Source organism: Salmo salar, chromosome 12, assembly GCF_965601325.2.
Source record: "Salmo salar chromosome 12, fSalSal1, whole genome shotgun sequence".
Classification (NCBI taxonomy): domain Eukaryota; kingdom Metazoa; phylum Chordata; class Actinopteri; order Salmoniformes; family Salmonidae; genus Salmo; species Salmo salar.
In genome coordinates this window covers 3,497,501-3,507,500 of record NC_138302.1, presented here as the reverse complement: position 1 = coordinate 3,507,500, position 10,000 = coordinate 3,497,501, and the positions used below count along the sequence as shown (strand labels likewise).

The window sequence follows — 10,000 nt, the reverse complement described above, 5'->3', positions numbered from 1 at the left end:
TAAACATTTATGGATATTTAGCTAGCTAGTTTGCGGTTTACTAGCTAATTTGTCCTGGGATATAAACATTGGGTTGTTATTTTACCTGAAATGCACAAGGTCCCCAACTCTGACCATTAACCCACAGATAAAAGGGTTTAGAGAGGGAGAGGAAGAGATTAAAGGGGTTTAGAGATGAAGAGGAAGAGATACAAGGGTTTAGAGATGAAGAGGAAGAGATACAAGGGTTTAGAGATGAAGAGGAAGAGATTAAAGGGTTTAGAGAGGGAGAGGAAGAGATAAAAGGGTTTAGAGAGGAGAGGAAGAGATACAAGGGTTTAGAGATGAAGAGGAAGAGATTAAAGGGTTTAGAGAGGGAGAGGAAGAGATAAAAGGGTTTAGAGAGGAGAGGAAGAGGAAGAGATTAATGGGTTTAGAGAGGGAGAGGAAGAGATAAAAGGGTTTAGAGAGGGAGAGGAAGAGGAAGAGATTAATGGGTTTGGAGAGGGAGAGGAAGAGATATCTTCTTCGGACTTTAAACGGCGGCTTTGGCAAACAACTTTATGGTGCATCACCACCACCAACTGGTCTGGAGTTTGGACCTCAGTTCATCTTCCAATGGGGTTTAATTATATGCTCCCGATAAACCAATGAGGAGATGGGACGTGGATATATGCTCCCGATAAACCAATGAGGAGATGGGACGTGGGTATATGCTCCCGATAAACCAATGAGTAGATGGGAGAGGCGGGACATTCAGCACGTCGACCGTCACCAATAGCAACCGAGTTCTATTTTTAACGCCTGGCTACTCAGACAATCGTTGAGCGTTTTTGGAGGCGATAATTGAATAACGTGTATGTGTACGTTTATGTTTGCGGCGCTAACGCTCGTAACGCGGGGAACGGTGTGGTCAGCGTGTTAGGGTTGGTTAATTAACAGGCTGATTGGTCGGCTATTTGAGCCAGTAAAGAAGGGGCTTTACTATTCTTAGGTAGCAGAATGACTTTAGCTTCCCTTCCGGGCCTGAGGGCAACACACTTTCCTTTCGGCTTAGATTGAGGATGTGGCAAATTGGAGTGGCAATATCCTCAGTCATTTCCCATCCAGATTGTCAGACCTGATGGTGGCTTGTCATTGTTGATAGACTTCAATCTTTTTTTTCTCTCCACTTCTTCCCACACTCCCTTTACGGAATTCAAAATTACAACGTTTGTCTTTCGTAATTTGATCAGATATACTTGGATGTATTTGGATGTGTCGTGTCAGCTTTTGTTTGTTGTTTGCTAATCTTGCCAATGAATTTAAACAGAAAAATAATTGGCAATATCAGTGTGTTTTGTGATGACTGAGCCATCTGATTCTGGGTCTTCCCTGTGGCTCAGCTGGTAGAGCATGGTGTTTGCTACGCCAGCATGGTGTGTGCAACGCCAGGGTTGTGAGTTCGATTCCCACGGGGGGTACAAAAGAATGCATGAAATCAAATCAAATGTATGCACTCACTACTGTAAGTCGCTCAGGATCAGAGCGTCTGCAAAAATGTAAATGATTCAATGGATGATGGAGCTGAGTTTGCCTTTTTACCCAAAATGTCATTGAAGGTCCTCCAAAGTTATTTTTTTACTATCATTCTTTATGTCATTTATCTTTGTTTCATAGTGTAGTTGTTTCTTCTTCTTTTTATTCAGTTTAGTCACATGATTTCTCAATTTGCAGTACGTTTTGCCAATCGGTTGTACAGCCGGACTTATTTGCCGTTCCTTTTTACCTCGTCCCTCTACGACCATATAATGTTTTAATTCCTCATCAATCCACGGGGATTTTAACAGTTTTTTACAGTCATTTCCTTAATGGGTTCATGCTTATTAGTTACTGGAATAAGCAATTTCATAAATGCATCATAAGTGCAGCGTCTGGTTGCTCCTCATTACACACCACAGACCAACAAATATTATTTATATCAACAAAATATGAATCACTACAAAAACTTCTTGTCTGACCTCTTATACACTATATCGGGCCCAGCCTTTGGAACCTTGGTTTTCCTAGATATGGCTACTATATTGTGATCACTACATCCGATGGGATCTGGATACTGCTTTCAAGCAAATATCTGCAGCGTTAGTAAAGATGTGATCAATACATATTGATGATTTCATTCCTGTGCTGTTTGTAACTACCCTGGTAGGTTGATTAATAACCTGAACCAGGTTGCAGGCACTGGTTACAGATTGAATCTTTCTCTTGAGTGGGCAGCTTGATGAAAGCCAGTCAATATTTAAAATCACCCAGAAAATATACCTCTCTCTTTTGATATCACATACATTATAAAGCGTTTCACACACGTTATCCAGATACTGACTGTTACCACTTGGTGGTCTATAGCAGCTTCCCACCAGAATGGGCTTTAGGTGAGGCAGATGAAACCTGTAGACATATTACTTCAACAGTATTTAACATTAAATCCTCTCTAAGCTTTACAGGAACGTGGTTCTGAATATATATGTGTGTGTGTTGTCGTCCTGGTAACTATGTGTGTTGTCGTCCTGGTAACTATGTGTGTTGTCGTCCTGGTAACTGTGTGTGTTGTCGTCCTGGTAACTCTGTGTGTTGTCGTCCTGGTAACTCTGTGTGTTGTCGTCCTGGTAACTCTGTGTGTTGTCGTCCTGGTAACTCTGTGTGTTGTCGTCCTGGTAACTCTGTGTGTGTTGTCCTGGTAACTCTGTGTGTGTTGTCGTGATAATTCTGTGGTGTGTGTGGTGTGTGTGTGTGTGTGTGTGTGTGTGTGTGTGTGTTGTCACGGTAACCCCGCGCGTGCGTTTGTCGTCCCTCCCTCTCCAGGTGGGCTCGTTCTTCATGCTGAACCTGTGCCTGGTCGTCATAGCAACCCAGTTCTCGGAGACGAAGCAGCGCGAAAACGCCCTGATGAGGTCGGAGCAGCGCGCCCGTTACCTCAGCAACGCCTCCACTCTGGCGTCCTATCAGGAACCGGGGTCTTGTTACGAAGAGATGCTGCGGTACGTTGGTCACCTGTACCGTAAACTGACCCGCAGAACCGCCCGGGTCGTCAAGCGCTGCTCTACGCACACACCTCGCCGCACCTGTCCCTGTTGGACACGTACAACACGCCAACACACACCCAAAGGAGAGGTGAACGGACTGGCCAATCGGCACTCGGGACACACTCACGGCGTCTTCCACCTTGCTCATTGTCGTCCTCCTCTTCCTCGTCCGTCTAACTGTGTGGGGGTGGAGATGAGTAACGGGGGAGTAGGGAGGAAGGGCGGGGAGTTAAACTACCCCTCTATCTACCCCCACGACCTCTACGACCTGACCCCTGACCCCGGCTACGTGACCTCCGGTGGGAGGGGCCACGCCGTCTCAGTGGAGGCGCTCAGCAAACTGCAGCAACTGGTGTTAGAACACGATAAGAGTGAGTCTCTCTCTCTCTGTGTGTGTGTGTGTGTTCTCTCTCTCTCTCTGTGTGTGTCGGTGTGTGTGTGTGTTCTCTCTCTCTCTGTGTGTGTGTGTGTGTTCTCTCTCTCTCTGTGTGTGTGTGTGTTCTTTCTCTCTCTGTGTGTGTGTGTTCTTTCTCTCTCTCTGTGTGTGTGTGTGTTCTCTCTCTCTCTCTCTGTGTGTGTGTGTGTGTGTTCTCTCTCTCTCTCTCTCTGTGTGTGTGTGTGTGTTCTCTCTCTCTCTGTGTGTGTGTGTTCTTTCGCTCTCTGTGTGTGTGTGTGTGTGTGTTCTCTCTCTCTCTCTGTGTGTGTGTGTGTTCTCTCTCTCTGTGTGTGTGTGTGTTCTCAGTGTGTGTGTTCTCAGTGTGTGTGTTCTCAGTGTGTGTGTTCTCAGTGTGTGTCTAGTAACGTCTCTCTCTCTGTCAGGTGTGTGTGTTGACAGTCTGGTGTTACCGTTTTCAGAGGCGGAGCCCTGGGAGTCGTTGCCGTGCCCCTACTGCGTCCACGACGATCAGCTTAGTGACAACGACCATGCCGATTTTGAACCAGGCAACCAGCGCCACGGCAACCAGAGCCCTCGCCGCGGTAACAGCCTCCGGCGTGTAGATGGACAGGCCCTGAGGCCAATCGGAGAGCTAGTTGGGTGGTGGGCGGAGCTACAGGCCAGGTTGGAGCATGTAAGACTGTAGGACTTATTGACGTTGTCACTGATCATATAGTTAGACTGATCTGATCTATACCTACCTGGGTTTTAGATATCGTAGGATATTACATTTTATGTTTATGTTTCTTCATACATGTAAGAAATGTACTTTACAAATTATTACTATTATAGTATGATGTTATGATTATGATTGTATTATTATTATTATGTTATTATTGTTATTACTATTATTATAATTACTATATCATTAATATGATTATTATTATATTATTATTGTTATTACTATTATTATAAATACTATTATTACGACTATTACTATATAATTAATATGGTTATTATTATATTATTATTATTATGAGTATTATTAATATTTTATTATTATTATGAGTATTATTATTATTACTATTATTATATTAGTATTATTATTTAATTATGAGTATAATTATTGTTACTATTATTATGTTATTACTAGTGTTACTATTATTATTATTACTATTATTATTATTATAATTACTATTATATTACTACTATGATTATTATTGCTGTTATTATTAATATTACTATTATTATTATTATTATTATTATATTATTACTATTATTATTATTACTATTATTATTATTATTGCTATTATTATATTATGATTATTATTATCATATTATTATTACTATTATTATTATATTATTATTACTATTATATTATTATTATTATTATTATTATTATTATTACTGCTATTATTATTATATTATTATTATTACTATATTATTACTATTATTATTATTACTATTATACTTATTTATATTATTATTATATTATTATTATTATCACTATCATTATATTATTATTACTATTATTATGAGTATTATTATTACTATTATTATAGTATTATTACTATATTACTGGTATTAATATATTGCTATTATTATGGGTATAAGTATTACTATTATTATATTATTATATTACTAGTATTACTATATTGCTATTATTCTGAGTATTATTATTAATATTGCTACTATTATAATTATACTATTATTATTATAATGATTATGATTATTACTATTATTACGATTATTATTATTATTTTATTATGATGGGTTAACATTATTTAATTATTATTTTGGGTATTATTACTGTTATTATGAGTATTATAATTGCTGTTGTATTATTATTATTACTATTATTATTACTACTAGTATGACTATATTACTATTATTATGAGTATTATTAATATTATTGCTATTGCTATACTATGAGTAGTATTATTACTATATTTATTTTAATATTGTTATTACTATATTATTATTATTATTATAGTTATTATTATTACAATATTATATTATTATAATTATCATTAAATTATTTTATTATTATTATTATTATTATTACTATTATTATATTATTATTATATTATTATTCATATTACTATTTATATTATATTATTATTATATTACTAGAATTACTATATTACTATTATTATGACGATGATTAATATTATTACTATTATTATATTATTATTATTATTACTATTATTAATTTTCTTATTATTATATTATTATTATGATTATTAGATTATTATTATTATTATTAGTATTATTATTATATTATTAATATTATTATTATATTAATATTATACTATTATTATTTTATTATGCTATTATTAGTATACTATTATACTATTATTATTATAATAATATTATACTATTATTATTATATTATTATACTATTATTATATTATTATACTATTATTATTATATCGTTATTATTATATTATTATTATTATTATTATACTATTATTATTATACTATTATTATTATATTATTATACCATTATTATTATATTATTATACAATTATTATTATACAATTATTATTATATTATTATTATTAGTAGTACTATATTGTTATTATTATACTATTATTATTATACTATTATTATATTATTATTAGTAGTATTATATTGTTATTATTATATTATTAGTATTATTATTATATTATTATTATTACTATTATTATTATAATTATTACTGAGATGTTCAAATAACTCTAACCCCTGCACCCTACACCCTAACCCCTACACTCTAAACCCTGCACCCTACACCCTAACCCCTACACTCTAACCCCTGCACCCTACAAACTAACCCCTACACTCTAACCCCTGCACCCTACACCCTAACCCCTACACTCTAACCCCTGCACCCTACAACCTAACCCCTACACTCTAACCCCTGCACCCTACAACCTAACTCCTACACTCTAACCCCTGCACCCTACACCCTACCCCTGCACCCTAACCCCTACACCCTACCCCCTGCACCCTAACCCCTACACCCTAACCCCTACACCCTAACCCCTACACCCTAACCCCTACACCCTACTCCGTCTAGGTGGTGAGCAGTAGATACTTCAACAGAGGGATCATGATCTCCATCCTCATCAACACTCTCAGTATGGGGATAGAGTTCCACCAACAGGTACAGAGGAGGGGAGGAGGAGGGGATGAGGGGGAGGGGAGGGAGGAGGGGAGGGGAGGAAGGGGGAGGAGGGAGGGATGGAGGGATGGAGGGAGGGAGGAGGGGAGGGTCCATCCTCATCAACACTCAGTATGGGGATAGAGTTCCACCAACAGGTACAGAGGAGGGGAGGAGGAGGGGAGGAGGGGGAGGGGAGGGGAGGAAGGGGGAGGGATGGAGGGAGGGAGGAGGGGGGGAGGGGAGGAGAGGGTCATTACGTGTGTGTGTGTGTGTGTGTGTGTGTGTGTGTGTGTGTGTGTGTGTGTGTTGTGTGTGTGTGTGTGTGTGTGTTGTGCTCTGTGTGTGTGTGTGTGTGCTCTGTTTGTGTGTGTGTTCTCATTATGTGTGTGTGTGTGTGTGTTCTCATTACGTGTGTGTGTGTGTGTGCTCTGTGTGTGTGTGCTCTCTGTGTGTGTGTGTGTGTGTCAGGTTACAGGGCTTGAGGTGTTAATTAAAGTGACTCTCAGTGTGAGAGGAGGGGATAGATTGTGTGTGTGTTCGTGTGTATTCTGTCTCACCGCCCGTAGTCCAATAGAAACAGTTCATCATGATGTTGTCATCGGTTCTGACCTCAGCTGAACCTATAGACTGTAGAATTACAACTAGTCTAGAACCCAAATACTCATCACCAACTTTCTCTACTGACTGTAGAATTACAACTAGTCTAGAACCCAAATCCTCATCACAGTACACTATAACCCAGTATACTGCCCCCTACTGGCCACACTACAGTACTACTATAACCCAGTATACTGCCCCCTACTGGCCACACTACAGTACTACTATAACCCAGTATACTGGCCCCTACTGGCCACACTACAGTACAACTATAACCCAGTATACTGCCCCCTACTGGCCACACTACAGTACTACTATAACCCAGTATACTGCCCCCTACTGGCTACACTGCAGTACTACTATAACCCAGTATACTGGCCCCTACTGGCCACACTACAGTACTACTATAACCCAGTATACTGCCCCCTACTGGCCACACTACAGTACTACTATAACTCAGTATACTGGCTCCTACTGGCCACACTACAGTACTACTATAACCCAGTATACTGTCCCCTACTGGCCACACTACAGTACAACTATAACCCAGTATACTGCCCCCTACTGGCCACACTACAGTACTACTATAACCCAGTATGCTGCCCCCTACTGGCTACACTACAGTACTACTATAACCCAGTATACTGGCCCCTACTGGCCACACTACAGTACTACTATAACCCAGTATACTGCCCCCTACTGGCCACACTACAGTACTACTATAACTCAGTATACTGGCCCCTACTGGCCACACTACAGTACTACTATAACCCAGTATACTGGCCCCTACTGGCCACACTACAGTACTACTATAACCCAGTATACTGGCCCCTACTGGCCACACTACAGTACAACTATAACCCAGTATACTGCCCCCTACTGGCCCCACTACAGTACTACTATAACCCAGTATACTGCCCCCTACTGGCCACACTACAGTACTACTGTAACCCAGTATACTGCCCCTACTGGCCACACTACAGTACTACTATAACCCAGTATACTGCCCCCTACTGGCCCCACTACAGTACTACTATAACCCAGTATACTTCCCCTACTGGCCACACTACAGTACTACTATAACCCAGTATACTGGCCCATACTGGCCCCACTACAGTACTACTATAACCCAGTATACTGAACCTTACTGGCCCCACTACAGTACTACTATAACCCAGTATACTGGCCCCCACTGGCCACACTACAGTACTACTATAACCCAGTATACTACCCCCTACTGGCCACACTACAGTACTACTATAACCCAGTATACTGCCCCCTACTGACCACACTACAGTACTACTATAACCCAGTATACTGCCACCTACTGGCCACACTACAGTACTACTATAACCCAGTATACTGCCCCCTACTGGCCACATTACAGTACTACTATAACCCAGTATACTGGCCCCTACTGGCCCCACTACAGTACTACTGTAACCCAGTATACTGGCCCCTACTGGCCCCACTACAGTACCACTATAACCCAGTATACTGGCCCCTACTGGCCACACTACAATACTACTATAACCCAGTATACTGGCCCCTACTGGCCCCACTACAGTACTACTATAACCCAGTATACTGCCCCTACTGGCCACACTACAGTACTACTATAACCCAGTATACTGCCCCCTACTGGCCCCACTACAGTACTACTATAACCCAGTATACTGCCCCCTACTGGCCATACTACAGTACTACCATTAACTGCCAGCTACCATTTTAAAGCACTGGAGGCCAATAACATCTCTGTTAAAGAGTTTCAAGAATCTTCTCTTCTTGTTGACATATTCTATTTCCTTCCTTCCTTGCTTCCTTCCTTCCTTCCTTCCTTCCTTCCTTCCTTCCTTCCTTCCTTCCTTCCTTCCTTCCTTCCTTCCCTCTCTCTCTCTCTCTTTCTCTCTCTCTGTCCCCTTCCCTCTCTCTCTCTCTCTTTCTTTCTCTCTCTCTCTCTCTCTCTCTCTCTCTCTCTCTCTCTCTCTCTCTCCCCTTCCCCCCCCTCTCTCTCTCTCTCTCTCTCTCTCTCTCTCTCTCTCTCTCTCTCCCTCCCCCCCCCCTAGCCCCAGGAGTTAACCGACATCCTAGAGATCAGTAATCTAGTGTTCACCAGTCTCTTCAGTCTGGAGATGCTTCTGAAGCTACTGGCCTTCGGACTCTTCGGCTACATCAAGAACCCGTACAATGGCTTTGACAGCGTCATCGTAATCATCAGGTGTGTGTGTGTCTGTGTTTCCAGGAAATATTTTAATGTATCATTCACCAAACTTTTTCCAGGAGTTATTGCTTGGTGCTAAGCTAGCTATAGCTTGCTGCTCGATGCTAAACTAGCTATAGCTTGCTGCTCGATGCTAAACTAGCTATAGCTAGCTGCTCGATGCTAAGCTAGCTATAACTTTCTGCTAGATGCTAAACTAGCTATAGCTTGCTGCTCGATGCTAAACTAGCTATAGCGTGCTGCTCGATGCTAAACTAGCTTTAGCTTGCTGCTCAATGCTAAACTAGCTATAGCTTGCTAATCGATGCTAAACTAGCTATAGCTTGCTGCTTGATGCTAAACTAGCTGTAACTTGCTGCTCGATGCTAAACTAGCTATAGCTTGCTGCTCGATGCTAAACTAGCTATAGCTTGCTGCTCGATGCTGAACTAGCTATAGCTTGCTGCTCGATGCTAAACTAGCTATAGCGTGCTGCTCGATGCTAAACTAGCTATAGCGTGCTGCTCGATGCTAAACTAGCTATAGCTTGCTGCTCGATGCTAAACTAGCTTTAGCTTGCTGAGCGATGCTAAACTAGCTATAGCTTGCTGCTCGATGCTAAGCTAGCTGTAACTTGC

General features: G+C 40.5%; 1 protein-coding gene across 1 annotated transcript in view; it reads left to right on the top strand.

The window, feature by feature from the left end:
• Window positions 1-10,000, top strand: part of LOC106590977 (voltage-dependent T-type calcium channel subunit alpha-1H) — a 177,043-nt gene that overhangs the window by 60,666 nt on the left and 106,377 nt on the right. Inside the window, 4 exon segments of the mRNA XM_082958391.1 lie at window positions 2,821-3,412; window positions 3,897-4,111; window positions 6,479-6,565; window positions 9,229-9,380. Coding sequence (XP_082814517.1) covers window positions 2,821-3,412; window positions 3,897-4,111; window positions 6,479-6,565; window positions 9,229-9,380 — 1,046 coding nt within the window.